Consider the following 21,207-nt stretch of genomic DNA (forward strand, 5'->3'; position numbering starts at 1 on the left):
CAAGATTTCTTGAAATAGATATTTGGAAGCTTCGAAGAATTTTCAAAAATTCATTTTCGATAATTCTTAAAGATTATCAAAATTTTATTTTTAAAAAATTATATTTTTTGAAAATTTAGTTTCAAAAAGATTTATAATCTCTAAAAATTTATTTTCAAAAATTTAAGTAAAAAAAATAATTAAATAATTTCATTTAAAAAAATTTAAAAAAATTTGAAATGCATTTAACAATACTCTTTGGATTTAATAGAAGTCACGTCTCGGCGCAAGGAAGTAACTTTCTTAGCTATTCTCATCGTGATTTGCTGTTTGGGTAACAAAGTTACAGTGCGGTTATGCTTATGTGGCACCAGTGGATCGCCGGTCCTCAACTTCTACGGAAGGGGTGTGGTGCCACAACACCCTAAGTTGGACACTTTTGTCCTTATCAATATCTAAGTTTTTTCATACATTTAAAGTTTAAGATAAAATAACCTTAGTGAGTTTTTTTTTTAAAATGAGTTTTTAGCAATTTATAATTATTAATTAGTTTTAAAAATATAAAATAATTTAAATTTTTTATCATATATATTTTAATTTAATTATTTTAATAATAATTTTTTATTATATTTCATCTTATTTTAATCATTAGATTTTTATCAAAATATTTATTTTAAAATTAATTTTAATCTTATCATTATAATATTTAATTTTATCATTATTATAATTAATTTCATCGTAATTATTATTCTTAATCTCTACTGAAATCATTTTGTCTCATGAATTATAATTTTTCATGAAAAAATTATTGTAGAAGACCTTTGTATCTCTCTGTTTGCTTTGACTGAAGATGGCTGACGTTATCAGCCCTTTCATAGAGATACTTTTCGGTTACACAGCAATTTTGGTGGTAAACAGAGAAAGGTAACATGCAAACAAAGGCGCTTATCCCTCTTCGTTCCCCGTTCTCAATCACCTCATGCCTGCCTGCCACGCGCTTCTTTTCTTCTTTTTATTTTTTAAATATTTTTTATATGTAAATATCTTAACTTAAAAATAAAAGAATATATTATAAATATTAAATTTTTTAAAAAAAATACATAAGACTGTAAATTTTTAAAATCCAAATTCAAATGATGGAAATAAAAATGTTTTCTTGTGAAAATTTCTTGCATTTTAAGTTGTTTCATCGGCTCTTTTCATTTTTTTTTTATTTTATTAATAATATCATATTTAAAATTTTCAATACCATCTATAATTTACACCTATCTTTAAGGTTGAACTTGACTCTTTTCGTATCGTGTTTTTATCTCGTTTTAGTATTGATAGTATCATATTATCATTTTTTTGTGTAAAATTATCAAGCCTACCCATATGTTAACCGAAAACATTTCGCCCACAATTCTCGTTACTACAATTAACCAATCACAATAAATAAAAAAAAAAATTATGTAAAAATCCACCACTTAAAAGTGTGAATTGGACATAATTTTTTATGAACCCTACATAACACTGAATTATCATTGATTAATTATACTACAATAATTATAGGTGATATGTTCCGTAATTAACTAAATCAAAAAGCACAACTCATCTAAACTTCTCTCCTATCCTGTTATCTGTTCAGGACTATGAAATTTGAGAAACCAATAAAAGCATTAAGGTCTTACATGCATAAAACGCCACCTAACTTTTAGAATGCGCACCCATGCGCACGGACAGAGACCTTGAATGACCAGCCTAATTAACCCTAACAAACATGCAAATAATTATATATCGTCAATAATCGCAGCATATAAATAGCAAGAGATGAAATAATAAAACATTCCAAGCATGGAAAAAGAGAACAAAGAAAATACTTTATGCATGTAACATAGAACCGGACACAAGTATGGTTTGCTCACCATAGTTACCACCAAAACATCCAACATGTATCAACGGCAGTATATAGCCTGATCGATATGTGGAGGAATTTGCTTAATTTCAGTCCCAAGTTCTTGTTCAATCCTATACCTGTTAGAGAAGACCATAAAACATTTCAATGGAACCTAACAACCTCAATGTATAATTTAAAAAATGTTAAGAGATGTGGTAACATACAAGTTAAAGCGGTCCTCATAAGTGATCAAATTCACAGCTAATCCAAGATGACCAAACCTTCCTGATCGACCAACCTGCTCATTAAGTGGATGTCAATGAGGATTGCCAAAAAGAAAGAACTGATAAGTGTTGCAACTTGCAAGATAGAAAATATTTTAACCAACATACTCTATGAAGGTAGGTTTCTGAGTTCTTGGGGAAGTCAAAGTTAATAACAACATTCACAGCTTGGATATCTATACCCCTCGTAAAAAGATCTGCAGCAAGTATAGTTACACCATTAGGAGATTAGTCTTCATATAATGACTATCATATAATGCTTATAAAGTGCAAAACTGTTTTTGTGCACTGGCATAGGGAATTAATTATAATGAAACTAAAATTTAAATTATGTTGTTGAAACAACAAAAAGTCAAAACCAACTTCAATATTCTCAAATTGCACCATATGTTGACAATCATTAAAGTTCCAACATTCGCATGTTTCAATGTCTTAATTTACTTTTTGTAAAAGAGAAAGACATTTAAGCTCAAATTGTAGAGTAGCACTGTAAAAATGTTTGCAGTTGTCGGTTCAGATGTTAGGCATTATAGATTTCAGCATATTGTCTAGCAAGACTTTCGCAAAAGAAATAGAATAAGAAAAGAAGGTCCAACAAACTAGTAAATCTTCCTGGGTGACTTGATTATTTAACTAGCATATCAGTGTTGTACAGCATGGTATAACTTACCAGTACAAACAAGGTTCCTGCATGCTCCATTGCGGAAATCATGAAATACCCTGTTACGATGGTCCTGAAGCATCTTTGCATGGATATAAAAACAAGAATAGCCAAGTTCTGTAATTTTCTTGGCCAACAGCTCCACCCGATTTACCGAGTTGCAGAAAATTATTGATTGGTTTATTTGCAGCTGGAGATAAATAAATATCACATATCATCCAAACAAAGGAAAAGAGAGAAAACTAGACAAAAGTTTATATAAGGTCAAACCTTAGAGAAAAGAGTATTTAAGCAGTGGACTTTCTGTCTTTCTTCCACAAAAGCATAATATTGTGTAATACCTTTCAGAGTAAGCTCATCCATTAGATTAATAATATAAGGTTTATGTAGATATCTGTCTTTAAAGTCCTTAACAGTAACAGGAAATGTGGCTGAAAACATCAGAATTTGACGATTTGCTGAAAGAAAACGTATCAGCTGCTCTACTGAAGGTTGAAACTCTGGAGACAAAAGTTTATCTGCCTGAAAGAAACCAAAACACAAAACATAAGATTTGGAGATCATTATGTTTAAATCCAGCATACTACAGGACAATGAAAATTAATCAAATAGCTTCCTTTTTACAGAAACTTTTAAGAATTATTATGCTAATGACTCACTCACAATTCTGAATTCTAGTTCCAAAACAATTTTCTTCCCTCCATGTCTAATCCAAAATGCTTCTAACTTCATCATATTCTCTCATGTTAAACTTGAAAGGACAAAAAACTCAAACCGAAAGAAAAATACAGAGAGAAACTACCGAATAATTACCTCATCCATTATAAGCATTGAACAATCTTTCAAAATGCAAACACCCTTTTTAGCAAGGTCTAGAATCCTGCCAGGGGTTCCAACCAGCAAATGGACTGGTTGATACAATCGCATGATATCATCCTTGAGACTGGTACCTCCAGTTGTGACCATGACTTGAATTTGTAAATGCTTTCCTAGCTCCTTGCACACTTGTGACGTCTGAAGAGCCAGTTCTCGTGTTGGAACAAGTATAACAACTGTACAAAAACACTTATGTTGAGTGAAAACAAGAAACTGAACAGATAATTAATGTAAGATCAAAATCCACAAGAGGCACTGATAATTTCTTCGTGTCAAAAGTCAAATCATGAAATAGAGAAAGAGATATGAAATTGACTTGTATCTCAATTCAAGCCAAAAAGGGTTCGGATAAAGAACTTATTAATTTGGGCAGGGTTCAGAAAGATAAGTGAATGTTAATGCCTCGACTGACGCAAAAAGGTTGAACCTATTTACAAGAAGGAAGACATAATGCACTCGTTTCAGGAACTAGTACAGAAGTTTGACCCTCACTCGACTACGCACATCCATAAAAAATGCCCATAATTCAATTTTCAGTTAACAATATGCAGCTAATGGTATTCTTATGTCTTTTCCACTACCTAATTGACAAGCAGATCAAGCAATTAGAAGAACAATAAACAAGTGAAATGGCAAAGCTATCCTACTTGGAGTACCCATTACCATTTAACTGGGCCTATAATTAATGCACGAAAAAAAAAAATCAGTAGATGGAGATTTAACCTTGAATAACATTCTTATCTTGGTCAATTTTTTCCAAGGCAGGAATGCAAAATGCTGCTGTCTTTCCAGTTCCATTTTTGGCTCTAGCAAGAATATGACTTCCAGTTAAAGCAATGGGAATACTCTCTTCCTGAATAGGAGAAGGTCTTTCAAAACCCTTCTCATATATTCCCATAAGAAGTTCACGTTTAAGGAAATAGTCCTCAAATTCATTTCCTTTGGTAGCTGTCACATCCTGGAAGCAATTTATTAGACAGATCAGTAAATAAACATGTCATTAAAAAATATTAAAAATTGCCAAATAACAATGGTAACATGCTCACGCCTTGTCATATGTCACAAAAATACGTAGATATGCTACCAAAGATGATGTAATGCAAGCCTAAAAATATTTAAGTTCATGCCAGAAGGCATCAACAGCAGAGAACAAGGTATCAGTGTCCTCAAGTTAAAAACTTTAGAAACCGTCCATTTATAATTGTATACCATGGGATAATAGCAATTAAAAGAGTAATCGACCTGCATTACCAGAATAATATAAGACAGCAATTTTTGCACCATTCTAAAGAGCGGGGAAGAATTTTTTATAGTGTCATGAAGGTATGGTGATCATCGAGGTGAAATATATAAATCTATGCTGCAATTGCCTTCTAAACATAATGGATAAAAACAGAGCCTTAAGGAATTTTTCGATAGTTCAGCTATACTACATCATTAACGAGTAGTCAAATTCAATTCCCTGCCCCCATTAAGAAATAGAACTGACTAACCCTAAGGCAACGCATCAAGAAACTCAACAATGCCACTATTCTTAAACAATTTGGAGCCAGGCTTTCCTTTCACATTATTGCGGATACACATAAATGATTAAAACATCATTTACTGGCTTACTTCTGTTTTGTAGCGAGTATCTGGTGGCGGCACCTTTAGCCTTGCCTTCCAATCTTGTGAGCTATAAAACCATGCACAATAAAGAAGGACAAGATAATCAATTTGTCAAAAAAAAAAAATCACATTAAGATAAAGTTTCAATCTATGGCATATAAATTGCCAACTCATTGTCATATACAAAGTCAACGGTTTATAAAACAATGAAGTAAAGAGCAAGCACAGAAGCAATACATGAATTTCCCAAGTATCATTGAGCCCTTCATAACAAATGGAAAGTTTGGGACTAAATCAAAACCTAAAATTATTGTCTAAGGTGATTTAGAGAAGAAATGAAAAGGGACCTTGAGTCTACAGCTTCCAATTGTACGGTCTTCTCGACCTCATCGACGACACTGGAGTCATTGCCTCCGGGCAACTGGTTTCGCCTGAGCCAAAGTTGTTGCTGTTGTTGTTGTTGCTGAAACTGGTGGTGATTCTGAACAAAATTCCTCTGCACGTATTGCTGTTGCGGCGACCGCGACTGAAAGCTAGGGTTCGTTTTCAGTCCGCCGCCGCGGCCAACACCAATCCCCGGTGGATACCTCCCTCTACTATTCATATCACAATGCGAAACCCTAGAAAACCCGAAATCTAAACGCAATACAAAAACAAAAAATAAAAAACTAGGGTTTCTGGCAAAGGGGTAACGCCGTAAATAGTGGCAAAACCAAGGGTCTTAAAACAAAACAAAAAGGCTAAGGCTTGTCGTCAATTTGGGTGAAACAGAGATGCTGTTGCATGGATCTGTTGAAGGAAAGAGATAAAAAATGAAAAGATTTTTGGAAAAAAGAAATGATTTTGTTTTTGTTTTTGATTTGGTTTGTTGGTGCAAAGAGCTTTTGCTTTGCGGTGGCGAAGGATGAGAAGCTACTAAAGAAGAGACTCGGCTTGATGGTTCATAGCTCGTTTCTGGGATTTTGCTACGAAGCGTCGGATGGATGATTTCTTTTCTTTTTTTTTTTAAACGTCATTGTTCTGAGGTCGTGTCGTGTTTTTTAAATTGTGATTTAACTTCTAATTTTTTTTATTTAATCACTTATTCGACTACTGTGGTTTTTTTTTTTTTTTTATATCATTCAACAGCATATCACATTGAAGAATCATTAAATTTGATGATTTATATATTTATATCATATAAAATATTAATAATTTATATATTTATATTATATTTTATATAAAAATTATGTGTTATAATTCGTATTAATTTAAAAATATAAAATATATTTTTATGATTTTATTAAATTTATTTATAATTTTTATTAAAATTTTAATTTATATTATTTTTATATTTTATATTTTTATTATTTTTATATTGTATCATCATATCATACTTAAAATTATCAAAAATAAATATAACATAATATTATCATATTATTTATCATATTAACCGTTAATAACACTATACACTGGTTAGCTACTATGATAATCTCATGTGATACATTAAAAACATTAATATAGACTAATGATTAAATTTAAAATATATTTATTTAAATTTAAATGATTAAATTTAAAAAATTAATAGATAAATATTCATTTTAAAAATAGTTGAATATTTTGGTCAATAATAATGTGTTTTACCTTTTTTTTATATATTTACCCAAATAAACTTAAAATTTTTTAAATGCAAATAAAATTTCGTCTCTTATTACTTAAAATTAAAATTATTGACTTGTATTTAAAAAAAAACAAAATAATATCCTTTTGACATAATTTTTTAAATAATAATTTCTCGAATATTTAACATTTAGCTCATGAATGAATAATATATACATATTATTAACATAAAAAAAATCTACAAATATATATATTTTATAAATAGTTTCAAAATGTCTTGATTTCCTAATACTTAAATTACATGCCACAAACATGGAATAAACATAGGTAAATTAATGCAAAAGTAATCATGGCAATTTAAATTTGAAAATTTTTAAATTAATTTATGCAACCATTTAAAAAATAATAATTTATAACATATTTAAAATTTAAATTCTAATATTTTTTTTATTTTTTTATTTTTATCTTCAAACCACTTACTAGAAAAGAAAAACGAAAAAGAAGAACATTATTTTATGCCAAGTGGGTAAAACAAATAAGAAAGCTCAGCAGGGAAGGTGCTTGGTGAGCAAGGAGTTAGGACAATGATGGTTAGCTCGAGCATAAGCCAGCCAGCATTATCTTTTGGAAATTATTTATTGCATTATTATCAGAACTTAAGGAAGTTTCGTGTAATTTACATAAATTAAAGGGAAAGAAGAAAAGACTAGAGTGAACGATGGTCAACAAAAGAAAAAAAAATCTTGATTGAATGCTTTTTGCTAGACTGATTGTAGCTGTAGAACTACGAAAAATCAAGTTGTTGCATCCTTTTTTGTTTTGCAATGCCAAAGGCTACAAGTCAAGAGAAGTAAGGTTTTGTTTGGAAGGCAATAATATTTTTATGTAATAATCTCTTCCTCCATTTTATATTGAAAGTTGTAACGTATTCGAGGTGAGATAAGATTTTTTTTATTTAAACAAATATAATCGAATTGAATTAAATTGATAAATTATTATATTTAAATTTGGTTTGATGTAAAAATTTAAAATTTAAAATTTGATTCGAATTTTATTTTTCATACTCAAATTTTGTTTGATAAATTTAATCAGGTTAGTTAAAGTTATAATATTAATATTAATAATATATATTTACAATTTTTTTTATATATTAATTATATTAAACTATTAAAAGTTAAATGAGGCTTGTGATCATCTTTTGAATATTAAACTAATCAAATTCAATTTAATTTTTTCTTCAAATAACTCGAATTTGACTAAAAAAAAATGAATTTAAACTAAATATATCATTGAGTACCTTCACTCGGTTACACTTCTAATCTAAACTATCATGCCTAACAACTTTGCTTAAGGTAAAGAGTTGCCAAATTAAATGTGCTGCTAGAGTAACTAAGATAATATTAATACTTTTTTTTTTTGGGTATATTTCTATACTTCATTGAAACATGTTTTCTCTTTCCACAATGAGATTTATTTAGGAAATTCTCATGTTACTCCTAGTTGTAGTCCCCTCCCACCCCATTTTATCACAAGTAGATTTGATAATTCGGATTGTGTAAAATACTATAATATTTTCGATTAAAAGACCTCCCACATTACCCCACACAAGTAAGATGGAGCTAGTTGCATTATTAAAAAAATTATAATTGATCATTAAAGTAAATCTGGATTCATATATTCATATTATATAAAATACTAAAATTTATATAATTATATTGTATTTACATGAAAATTATATATTATAATTTATGTCGACATAAAAATATAAAAAATATATTTTTATTTTTGTTAAATTCATATATAATTATTATTAAAATTTTAAATCGTATCACTTTAATATCTTTTTTAGTATCATTTTCGTGTCATATCACCTACATGTTTAGATTATCAAGTTTACACTAAATTCGTGCTAATGCACAAGAATCAGGAAAACAATTGGATGTATATATTATGATTATGCATGGAGTTTGTATCAATTACATAAACAAGTCAATCCAAAACAAAATGCAAAATCGGACAAGAAATTCAACTTCGATGAGATGGTAACAAAAACTCTAAAAAACATCATGGTGGGAATGGCAAGAACTAGGGTTTGTATTGGTGTGTTGCTGTTTAAGATTACTCTTCGGAGCGGTTTCAATCATCAGCCGCAGCAACTTCCTGATCACCATCTTCGTTTTCAGCAAGCTCGGCCGATGCAGAAGAGCTGTTTCTCTTGTGTGAAGCAGCCTCGAGAACGTGGCTGTAGTTTCCTTTCTCCATGAAAAGCTGAGCGAAATGGTGCTTGCAGTAAAGCACCCCATTCAGAGCTGCATATGAAGAGTGCGTCAGAGGACAACCTCCATGAGCGCACCTGAAGCATGACTTGTGGAAACATTCACCTTCCATTGTCACCTTTCCCAATAATAATGTGAACCGATGTTAGTAGAAAACTAGAGATTGTTGACCAAGTAAAAAGCTGTACAATTTGCAACAGTTGTTGTCTGATGATTAGAAACTTCGATGGATATACGACGCATAGAGTATTTTTTATTATCCTCTTCGATTTTTTGTATTATATACACTAATTTCGCACCCAATATTTAATGGGTGTTTTAAATTTATTTACATCTTCGTTTCAATAATATTTATATATGTACTTTTTTTAAAAAATAAAATAAAATAAATTTTTTATATTTTATTTTTATTTTATATATTTATGTAATTTTTAAAAATATATTATTAAATAAAAATTTATTTATTAAATATATATAAGGTATAAGAATAGAGCATGTGTTACATTATCCATCTTTTTATCTTCACTCGATAAAAAATTTAAAATTATACTATTTTCATCTTTATCTCAAAATTTAATATTTATCTTTATTTATGTGAAAAATAAGATTTTTCATCGAATTTGAATACGATTCATATTTTATTATAATAAAATATTAAAATCTTAATTTTAATAATTAAAATTTAAATTTCGATAAATTCAAATAAAAAAAATACAATTTATGTACCTTCTCCAATGGATAGACTGTCTTCTCGCAAGCAGCACATTTGTCTTGGGTTCCACAGAACACAGATGAAAGTTTGTTGGGAGTCTTAGACTGTAACAGATTACAGAAAACTGTGTCAAAATCAATCAGAAAGATAAAATGTATCTTACTTGGTTCATTTTTATAACGGTTAAGATAATTTTAAAGAAGATATTAAGGTTGAGGTTCGAACTTTAATATTTTTCTCTCCCCTTAATATAAGATTTTATCCCCTTGAATGATAAAAAAAAATAAATTTGTGTTTCACAAATTATGCTATTAATTATATGATAATTTTAAATACGATACGATATAATATAAATTTTTAATATAAAGTTAAAAATTATATATAAATTTAGTGCGTAATAAATATTAATATAATAATTTTTATATTTTATATGTATTTAATATAAAATAAACATAATATTAAAAAATACTAATCCGATCCAAGTATAAAACATATAAAAGCAAGGAAAACATACCAGGTCATTTTGCTTCTCAGACTTTGCTGCAAAAGTGATCATCAAAGAAAATTGAAGTTGTTAGCCATAGCCTAAGCCATAGAGCCAGGGAAAATAATCTCCAATTTTCTAATTTTTTTTTTTTTAAAGGGGGTGAGGGATGAAAGCAAAAGCACAAAAAATTAAGGAACAAGATGGGTTTTATTACCTGTTTGGAAATTCTTGCTGAAATTGCCAGATTCCTTGAATAGTTGCTCAAAATGAGGCTTGCAGTACAGAACTCCATCCATGGAGGAGTAGGTGCTCATCTGTGAAGGAACACAATTAACATGTTCAATTAGAATTAGTTGGCACATTTGTCAACAAATGATTTGGCCAAGTAATCCATTATTTACAAACGGCGTCACAGCCAAAACGTACAATAGATCAAATAATTTAAAAAATGATGATATGATATAAAAATGATACAAAAAAATAAAAAAATAACATGATTTAAATTTTTAATAAAAATAAAAAAATATATTTTATATTTTTTGTATTAACATAAATTATGACATATAATTTTTATAAAAATATAATAAAAATACACGAATTGTTAAGATTTTACATAACATAAATATAAGAATTGATAAATTTAACATATAAAAAAAGATTAAAAAAAGATTACAAGTATTAAGATTTGAATGCAGACCTATCGAGATAATTAAACTAGATTTCGGATTTGCCAATCAATTATTCTCAAGCAAACTAGAAACCAACCTGAAATTTAGAAAATGAAAGAAAAGTTTAAAGAAAATTTGACATACTACAAGATTGCCCTTGCAATGGCTGCATTTGAAGCAGGTTTTATGGTAAGGCACTCCTTCAAGAGTCAACATATCCACCACATGGACGGTCTTATCACAAGCCTTGCACTTGTCCAATGTTCCAGTGAATGACATTTCTTTTTGCTTAATATCTTCGATCTCTGAAACTCGTTCGAAAATGTTTGAATGCAAATGCAACAGTTCCGCTGAAGAACAAGAAAATGTTGGACAAGAAACCAGCTTGCCCTTTATCGGATACCTTGGTAAATGAGAGCAAATAAAACTCCTTTGCTCTGTTTATAAAACCTGTTTTATATCAGATTATATCGGACCTTTTCTTGCAATGGGGGCTGGTGATTGGTGGACACGTGATTGGAGATCCCATTATTGTGTGGGAAATTTGGGGATGGAATCCCATTGAATTGGAGAGAAACAAGGTTTGTGCTTTTTGACCTCTTCAAGGTGAAATTGGGATGAACAAAAATGAGAGCCTACTATTTTTAATGAATGACAACTGAGAAAAGGAAAAAAATTTTTTTTTGTCTCATATATAATCAGTGAAGTTTTTAAATTTTATCAACAAAATTGGATTGTCATCTTTTTTAAATAATATAATAAAAAAATACACATTATATTTTATTAATAATATAAATAAATCAAGCTACTTAAGTTATTTTAGTTCAATTCGTTATTGTAGATTGAGTTCAAGTTCAAATTACTCGAATAATAAATTGAGCCAAATCGAATAGTTTAATGTCCGATTAAAAAAATTTATGAGTTTAATTAAATTTTTATTTTTATTATATTTAATGTATAAATAATGATAAAAATATATTATTTAATATTAATATTTATAAATTTATCGAATCAACTTATCTATTGAATTGATTTCAAATACAAAAAATAAAATTTGTTCAAACTCGAATTAAATTTCGAACTCTAAAATTTTGAATTGAGCTAAATTTGATCAAATTTAGTAAAATATTAACTCGATTTGAATCAATTACATCAATAAAATAGACTTAAAATTGAGAAAAAAATTTGTCTCATATATAATTAGAGAAAAATTTAAAATTTACCAATAAAATTGGATTGTCACCTTTTTAAAAATAATATAATAAAAAATACAAATTATATTTATATTAATAATATAAATGAATCAACCTACTAAGTTATTCAAGCTCTACTCATTGATTGTTTGATCAAGTTTAAACTCAAATTACTTGAATAATGAGTCGAGTCAAATTCAAATAATTTAATGTTTGATTCGAAAATTTTATAATTTTGATTGAGTTTTTATTTTTATTATATTTAATATATATAAGTAAATGATAAACAAAATTATTTAATACTAATATTTACAAATTTATCGAGTCTAACTTACCTATCGATCCAAACTCAAATTTAAAAATAAAATTTGATCAAATTTTAATAAATTTTTAATTTTGAAGTTTTTGAATTAAGTTGAACTTAAATTTAATAAAATATTAACTCGATTCGAATCAATTACACCAATAAAGATAGATTTAAGGAATAGATATGTTTTAGGTTGATTTATTGAATATATCTTATCTCGTCTTAAATTGACTGAGATTTGATCTATGATAAAAGTGTTTTAGTGAACTTTTAATTAAATTTGTTGATTTGTATATTCATATAGTATAATATATTAAAATTTATATATTTATAATTTATTTTATATAAAAATTATATATTACGATTTATATTGACATGAAATATATATTTTTAAATTTTATTAAATATACATATTTATTAATAAAATTTTAAATTATATCACTTTTGTTTTGTTTTGTTTTTTTTTTTTTTCGTATTTTGCTACTTCTTACAAGGAAAAAAGAACAGAAAAGATTTCCGTATTAAAAAATATTGGCTTGAAACGCACCGGTTCATCGGTTGACTCACAGCGGCAGACAAGCAAATTCCAAGACTTTTACTTTTTCGAAAAAAAATTTGCAACTTTCCAAAGCCAAATACACAGTGAAAGTGAACAGAGTAGCGCCACCGCCACTGCCGCCGTTGTAGCCTAAAGTACCATTCATTTTCCCTCTTTATTTTTACATTTTAGTGAAGCCCTAAATCCCGACACAACGTTTAGCTTACTGCAGCCTCGTTTCAGGACTCATATCCGTAACATGGCATCCATGATATTCACTGACCCGTCGTCCTCCGCCACTGCTGGCCTCCTTCTCTTTACCCGTTTCAGCAACGCCGTCGTTTCCCTTCGCCGGTTTGTGGGTCCATTTCGTATTGGCTCACTCACCTCCCCTGCCTTTTCTCGAACCCTCTCCTCCACTATCCTACTTGTTCTTTCCGGTTCATCACTGGTACGGAAATTGTATGAAAGTTTTCAATTTCTTATATTATAAATTTAAAAAGGGCGTTTTTTGTTGCTTGTTCTTGTTCTCTTTGTTTCTGTCGCTGGTGCATTTCGTCGAACAATTGGAGTGCATTATAAGGGATTTTAATATTTAATGACATTAGAATGTGTTTGGTATACAAGATTATGATAGGATAAGATAAAATAACATTATGAATAAGATTAGATTAAATAATGTAATCTTATCTTATGTTTGATGTGTACAAAATAAGATAATTTATTTATTAGTCAAAATTATCCTTTCTCAAAGTTTATGCAATTTAAACTATTAATGTAATTTTTAAGGGTATAATTGTACATGTAAATTTAATCCACTCATGGATTAAAAATAATACTTTCCACTTGAGAAGGATTGAATCATCTTATACCAAGAGGATGATTAATCTTCTTTGTAAGCCTATAGGATGATTATCATCCTATGCACCAAACACGACCTTTGTTTCTTATATAATATATGGATGTTCTTGTACAGCTAGAATGGCTACTGAGCCATGTGCTAAGGTGATTGATGGGAAATCAGTGGCAAAGCAAATAAGAGAAGAAATAAGTGGTCAAGTATAAAAAACGAAGGATGTAATTGGAGTTGTTCCTGGGTTAGCAGTTGTTCTAGTTGGGGATAGAAAGGATTCTGCTACTTACGTGCAAAACAAGAAAAAGGCTTGTGAATCTGTAGGGATTAATTCTTTTGAAGTACATTTACTTGATGATGCTTCGGAGCAAGAAGTTCTCAAGTTTATTTTCGAGTTCAATGATGATCCTTCGGTTCATGGTATCCTTGTTCAGTTGCCTCTACCTTCTGTGTGATTCTAATCTGATCATATAAAACCTTACTTTTTTCTCTTCTTTTGGTGATTCACACAACATGTAGTATATGGGGCTTGAATGGTTTGAACTTATGATAGTCTAGATAAATTAAGCAGCTTTAATTTTTTGGTACAAAGGAGGCCGTTGCTTGGAAATTAGAGACGGGATTGCAGGTGTTTACATTTGAACGCTAGACATATTGGATGCCATTTCTTAAGGGTTGTTGTATGAACCAACTGGATTAAGCCTTGAGTTTTAAGCAGCTTTATTTCAATCTACATTATTTATTATATCTTGCTTTCAAATAGCTAGAGCAATATTTTTAGCTAATGTATTATGTTGCTGCCAATCTGAGTTTTGCCAAAATATTTTACATGGTTAAAACCCATTGAAAGAATTTGACCTTTTGGGATTTTGAAATGAACTGAAAATGTAAAGCCAAATGCAGTCTGTTGATAAGATAGGGTTTTGGGGTTTGAGTGAGAAGACTACGATGATGTATCTGCCCTGCTCTTTACCACTCATAAAATCTGCCTTTTTGCTTATGGGTCAATCTTTTTTCTCAATATTTGTTAGAAATCCTTGCAATCAAACATCTGCTAGATTTTGGAGTTTACATATTTGGTTGTCCCTCTCGGGTTTTGTCTTGCATGTGATACATGACATGGCCCTTAATAGTGTTTCATTGGATTTCAACCAGCATATGAATGAACAGAACATTTTAAATGCTGTTATGATTGAGAAAGATGTGGATGGCTTCCACCCATTGAACATTGGTCGTCTTGCCATGCAAGGTAGAGAACTCTTGTTTGTTCCATGTACTCCTAAAGGATGCATAGAGGCATAGATATGGTGTTGATATTAAAGGAAAGAGGGCTGTTGTCATTGGCCGGAGCAATATTGTAGGAATGCCAGCTGCTCTGTTACTCCAAGTAATGGCTTTTCTCCAAATAATTCATATTACCTCAACAAATATAGTTTTATATTTCTTTTTCCCATCTAACAGTGTCTGATGTTGGCAGAGGGAAGATGCCACTGTAAGTATTGTCCATTCTAGAACCAAGAATCCTGAGGAAATCACAAGACAAGCCGATGTCATAATAGCTGCTGTTGGGCAAACAAATATGGTGAGAGGTAGATAGATGGATAAAGCCTGGTGCTGTTATTATTGACGTTGGAATAAATCCAGTTGAGGTAACTGACTTTAGAGTTGGGAACTTTTTCCAAGTTCCATTTTCCCCCCAAGTTGGCTGACAAGTTTTACATGATTCATGTGAAAGGATTCAAGCAGTCCTCGAGGATACCGGTTAGTTGGAGATGTTTGTTTTGAGGAGGCCTGCAAGATTTCTGCAGCTGTTATTCCAGTTCCAGGAGGAGTAGGTCCTATGACTATAGCAGTGCTTCTTTCTAACACACTCAATTCTGCAAAGAGAGCATACAACTTTAAGTGAGAATTTTAAAGATGTCCAAAGGTACTTACTTTTCTATGTTTCTGGTTAGAGCCTCCTTTTTGCTGCTTTTGAATGCTGTCCATGATGATGAAAATGGGTAAAAATTATATTTATTTTGAAGTATATAAAATACAAAATTTACCATATTGTTCATTATGAATGAGAGATATACATTCTGTTTTCCTGGCAAGAATACAATTTATGGCATTAGTAGAATTACCGTATTGTTCATTAGCATCCATTTGTAGTTCTTTTTCTTGTTTTCAAAAGCAAAATTGGATTTTATTAATGGCAATTAGAAAAGGGTACAACAGAATCTCAAAGAAAAGTACATTGGAAAATTTTGATCTGAGAATTCATTCCTGTAGAAAGATGATTCGAGCTTCAAAATGATCAATTCCAGTTGGATTCTGCTATTAGTACTCCTAAGAATTGAAACCTGAATGCCAAAAGTAAATTTGCTTCCCTCGGATTATATTAAAAGAATCATGATACAATAGGCGAATTTCAACTGCTTTGAGAATTACTCATACAAAACTACAAACTTGAGCCAGCATCGGTTGGCTTAGGCATTATTGTTCAAGGGTTGCTCAGGAAGAGAGCTTTGCACTGCTCCACTGTATCTTCAGGACTTGTAACTGCAAGAAGAATAATGACATTGCTGATAAGTCTGAAGCATTATTGGCACAAATGTTTGAGAAAATTTTGCATTGTCAATGGAGATTAAGACCTGGTAATTTGTATATTCTGTTGTGTAAAACATTGGTAATTCGTGTATTTGCATCATGTTTAAGTGAAAATTGTGTCATAATTTCTGTTGACACGAGAAACTCAGAAATATATTTTTGGATTTTGTTAAATTAATATGAGTTCTGTTAAAAATTTAATTTATGTTACTTTCACGTTTTTTTTTTTTTTTTTTAACTTTTTTATGTCATGTTACAATATCGTATTGCAAATTACCAACCATCATTGCAGTCTGATTACTAATGGGTTGATTTATATAATAAAGTATAGTTCAGTTGATTTATACAATCAACTTTAAAAGGCAATATCTATAAAATTTAAGTTTCGAATTTCAAAACTTACAACCTTTTTTTTTTTATTATTATTTTCAATTTACGACCTCCCGTGTATATAAGAAAAAGAAAGAATAGACCGAAAGAAAGCCAATGAGCAAGGGTTAATGACAATGAATTTATGTATCATGCAGGGTAGAGAACCAACTTGTGTGAATTTGTCTTAAAGAAACAACTTGTGGGTGAATAATGGAGAAAGACAAATGGTGGGTGGTTCAAGAATTTTTTTTTTTTTGGAAGTATCCATTTATATAATATATAACCGTCAACGAATTTATTAATTTTGTTAATAAAAAAGACGTCTAAGATAAAATTTTTGGGATGCTTAGGAAAAATTTTTGAGATATTGAGAGTGTTTAAGAAAACTTTTTAAAAACATTCTTATTTTTCAAAATTTATTCTCCTCCGAAAACAAAGAAATAGGATGACTAAAAGAGAAGAATTAAATAAGAACCAGCCTGGTAAGTTTTATCACCAAAGAAGTAGAGTTCTTGAAATTTTTCGAGGTTTCTCAAGTAGTATGATTTGTCTTAATCAAGGAAAAAATTAAATTTATCAATTTAAAATATGACACGATAATATAATATAAATATAATATAAAAAAATATAAACATGATACGATTTAAAATTTTAATAATAATTATATATAAGTTTAATAAGATCAAATAAATATATTTTTTTATTTTTTTATTGATATAAATTTTTAAATATAATTTTTATATAAAATATAATATAAATATATAATTTTATTATTTTATATGATATTAATACACGAATCATCGAATGGAAAGAACCTGTTACAAGGGAAAGGAAGCAACAATTAATTCAAGGAATCTGTCTAATTTTCCTTGTACGGTTCAATCATAAAACATGTGCATTAGTCACACCAAAGCTTATTTATCCTCCAATCGAAAATGTCAAGTTCAGGTGAGCAAACTTTTCTCCAAGCACAGAAACCAATTTTGGGCGTATATTGTGAGCATGAAGGCATACACCTATAAAATCTATACCATAATTTTTTTAATATTTGAAACCGTTAGAATTTAAATCTGATTAATGAAATTAAGAATCCAGCTCAATATCAACAAATCAGACGGCTGTTGAAATAAAATCTACACCATAAAATTGCATAGTCCATATCTTTTGGATAGCGGATATCGTAGTTTTTTTTCTACCTTGTCATGCTTTTCAAATTCATCCCTTTCTTCTGGACATCCCAAAATTTTCTTCCTAATACCTTTTCCGTCGACAAAATTAATAAATCCGTTGGCAATTTTATACATTATATGTGGATATTCTTGAAAAAGAATCCTGGATCCGCTACGAAGCACATGAATAAATATTTTGTAGCATGCAACAAGTTCTCCGCAGATGCTGTATTTCTGCATATCATTCAACCACCACTTTGAATATGTGCAAGTTAGACACTCAAGCCATCCCAGTTCATTTGATTTTGATATAGAATAGTACAAAGATCAAAGAAATTCTCATAATCATCGTTTGATTAGAGATCACAAGCACTAAAATGTAAGAGGAAACTGCTAATAAATGTCAATGGAGTCCTAACAACACCATACATTGAGCTTTTTCTTTATACAAAGGAGGCCTAATATTAGAGCATCATTACAATCACACAGAGCAGAAAAGTTTCTACTAGCAGACTGCAAGAACACCATGCATTGTTCTCACAAAATGCTTTTGCTAGATTCAGACGCTGAAACCTATGCATAAACCACACACCAGTCGATAAAACCTGTTGAAAATGAAGCAGCTTCGATCAAAATTCGGACTCTTCCATCCGAAAAAAGAAGAGACCAGAAGGACCATCATTAGGCAACAAAGCTAATCTCACAGGACCCTCGGCGCCTTCTTCAATGGTTAAGATCCCACTATTGAAGTTTATGTCTGTTTTGACAAAGCCAGGGCAGACACAGTTGATGCAGAAATTGGGATACTTCTTGGCCAGGATCCTTGTGTAGGCATTCATGGCTGCTTTAGAGAGTGTATAGGTTGACATAAAAGCAGGCCAGCCCTTGGATTCCAATGAACCCTCCTTGAAATCTTTCTTATACTCACTCAATACCTCATCCACTTTCTGTTCTGTGAGTTTTTCAGCATCACTCAGGACTGCTTTTGCCCATTCATTTGATACACGCTGAAGCAGGATAAGAAATAAACAAATTAAATTTGATCATTATGTATGTAACATCAAAGAATTTTGCATATGAATCTCAAGTTAAACTTTGTTGGTTCATGCAGCCACACTTAAGAGAGGTGGCATCAGCAGATCTGAAGTTTGAACCCCAGCATCTACAATCCTTTCCTCTATTCCCAAACTCAGCTTCCTATGCAAGAAAATAAAAGAATTTTGCATTGTATTCTTACCTTTAACTGCCCCATGGAGGAGGAAACATTGACAATTCTCGGTGAATCAGATAGCTGGAGAAAGGGAATAAGCGACTCAGTCATTCTTTTGGCACCATAGTAGTTTGTTTTAAGGCATTCCTCAGATAACTCGAGTGTTTGAATCAATAGCCTAGTCCAGTTCATTTGCGTCTCAGGCTGCATCAATAAGCCAAACTTAGATATTATGTGGGCATTGCTTTCAAATTCCCAATAAATTTATGTCTATATATGGCAAAGATTCGGCTACTCCAAAAGGCTAACCAGCTAACCCAAATTTTAGTTCAGTTGATTCATACGTATAGGGTTCAAATCCCAATACATGCAACATCCTTTGTTAAAAAATGGGCTAACCAGCCATAGACTAGCATTGAAAAACATTAATCCTCAGAAGATAGTAGCGAACAGATAATTCTTTACTCCAGTTTATGGAGAAGAAATACCTCGGGAAAACCTAGAGCTTTAAGGGCATCAACGTCGGCTTCAATACCGGCAATTCCTGCATTATTCACCTGCACAACACTCCAGCATCTCTCATCATTCAATCAAATTGTGAACATGGTAAAGAACAAAAATAGAAAAAAAAAAAAAAGGGAACTAGAGTCAAACTAAAGAGATTCTAATTTGAAACTCGGAGTTTAGCTTTCATGCACGGTGGTCTGAGATTCAAATCCCAGGCTGCGGCCCTTTTTATAATAAAAATCTAATTTTCCAGTAACTAGAACTGAAATAATACCAAGATATCAAGCTTCCCAAATTGGGTTTTGATGAATTCCACCAAGGAAGCAACACTATCAGGGTCTGCAACATCAAGTAGATGAAAAACTACATTATCAGACAGTCCAAACTCTTTCAGCTTTTCAACAGCTTCAAGACCCCTCTTCTCATCTCTAGCAGTCAACGCCACCATGATTCCTTTTGAAGCCAGCTGTTTACATATTTCCAATCCAATTCCCTTGTTTGCGCCAGTAACTACTGCAACTCTGAGAAGTAAATTGAACAAAATGGTTCAGAGAACTGAAAACTGAAGAGAGGTAATTGGTGTGTGAAGAAAAGAGTAGTACCTTTTGGTTACTTCTGCCATTGATGTGGAGAATCTTGAAGTGAGAAATAAGAACCCAACGGTTTGTTGCTTTTCTTTTGGAGGTACAAAAGAATCCAAATTCATAGAAAAATGTCCACAAAATCTATGGTAGTCCAAAAACCTCACGTAACTAGTTTGTGTGGACAGTAACCATAGAAGGAAATCTTCAAGCAGCTCATAGAAACGGGCCCATAAAATGCTTTCTTAATTTCATGCACAATCTTGGGCTTGTTTCGATGCTCAATTGGAAAGTTCTTGTCTCATTAAATATTGGTTTTATGACTGAAATTTAGCTCTCAAATGAAATCTTAGATTGTATATTTTTTTATTATAAAAAATTAAATTCGATAATTTATGTATTTATATGATATAAAATATTAAAATTTATATATTTATATTATATATATTTTTAAAATTCGTATTGATATTAAAATATAATATATATTTTTAATATTATTAAACTCATATATAATTATTGATAAAATTTAAAATTATATTACTTTCATATCTTATTTTTATATCATATTTAAATTTCAAATTCATTATAAATATTATCAATTGATTCTTGAACCAATACACTTGAGGTTTACAGGTTTGAAAAAACTTATATGCGTAATATTTTTTTAACTAAATAAATAATAAAATAAAATATTTAAACATAGATTAAACATTAAAAAAATCAATATAAATATTCTAAATTTACCAAATACCACTACTTATCAGCAACCCTTCAAGCTAAAATTTTCAGAAATTTCTAATTTTTATTTTCTTGATGTTAATTTTCGAGACGATCAACAGACCTAATACCATAATTCAAA

General features: G+C 30.3%; 3 protein-coding genes and 1 pseudogene across 6 annotated transcripts; 1 reads left to right on the plus strand and 3 right to left on the minus strand.

The window, feature by feature from the left end:
- Positions 1-1,569: 1,569 nt before the first annotated feature.
- On the minus strand, positions 1,570-6,298 carry LOC111287331 (DEAD-box ATP-dependent RNA helicase 8). Of its 3 annotated transcripts, XM_022877817.2 has the most exons (10): positions 5,632-6,298; positions 5,291-5,351; positions 4,400-4,634; positions 3,614-3,852; positions 3,071-3,322; positions 2,810-2,990; positions 2,248-2,336; positions 2,080-2,153; positions 1,884-1,992; positions 1,570-1,729 (listed from the first exon to the last, which is right to left on the minus strand). In XM_022877817.2, exons 1-9 carry the CDS (start codon positions 5,886-5,888, stop codon positions 1,914-1,916), a joined length of 1,467 nt encoding a protein of 488 aa, XP_022733552.1. In that variant the 5' UTR covers positions 5,889-6,298; the 3' UTR covers positions 1,570-1,729; positions 1,884-1,913. The 3 variants fall into 3 exon arrangements, 2 of the variants coding, with proteins under 2 accessions (XP_022733552.1, XP_089615377.1); XR_016341413.1 differs by lacking the exon at positions 2,248-2,336 and having other exon boundaries at positions 1,697-1,729; XM_089759251.1 differs by lacking the exon at positions 2,248-2,336 and having other exon boundaries at positions 1,570-1,992.
- A 2,535-nt stretch (positions 6,299-8,833) lies between these two features.
- On the minus strand, positions 8,834-11,329 carry LOC111288084 (LIM domain-containing protein PLIM2b-like). The gene is made up of 5 exons (XM_022878847.2): positions 11,171-11,329; positions 10,573-10,672; positions 10,386-10,411; positions 9,886-9,975; positions 8,834-9,277 (listed from the first exon to the last, which is right to left on the minus strand). Exons 1-5 carry the CDS (start codon positions 11,303-11,305, stop codon positions 9,020-9,022), a joined length of 609 nt encoding a protein of 202 aa, XP_022734582.1. The 5' UTR covers positions 11,306-11,329; the 3' UTR covers positions 8,834-9,019.
- Positions 11,330-13,074: 1,745 nt separating this feature from the next.
- Positions 13,075-16,689, plus strand: LOC111287559 (bifunctional protein FolD 4, chloroplastic-like; annotated as a pseudogene). The gene is made up of 5 exons (XR_016341414.1): positions 13,075-13,515; positions 14,041-14,366; positions 15,073-15,304; positions 15,395-15,566; positions 15,653-16,689. The product of XR_016341414.1 is annotated as a bifunctional protein FolD 4, chloroplastic-like (transcript).
- A 1,633-nt stretch (positions 16,690-18,322) lies between these two features.
- Positions 18,323-20,527, minus strand: LOC111287544 ((+)-neomenthol dehydrogenase-like). The gene is made up of 5 exons (XM_022878167.2): positions 20,370-20,527; positions 20,042-20,288; positions 19,749-19,817; positions 19,288-19,464; positions 18,323-19,057 (listed from the first exon to the last, which is right to left on the minus strand). The coding sequence occupies exons 1-5, from the start codon at positions 20,471-20,473 to the stop codon at positions 18,680-18,682; spliced, it is 975 nt and encodes a 324-aa protein (XP_022733902.2). The 5' UTR covers positions 20,474-20,527; the 3' UTR covers positions 18,323-18,679.
- Positions 20,528-21,207: the final 680 nt, after the last annotated feature.

This window comes from Durio zibethinus, chromosome 4 (genome assembly GCF_047325235.1).
Source record: "Durio zibethinus cultivar Kanyao isolate XHJ-2024 chromosome 4, ASM4732523v1, whole genome shotgun sequence".
In the NCBI taxonomy this organism is placed as follows: Eukaryota; Viridiplantae; Streptophyta; class Magnoliopsida; order Malvales; family Malvaceae; genus Durio; species Durio zibethinus.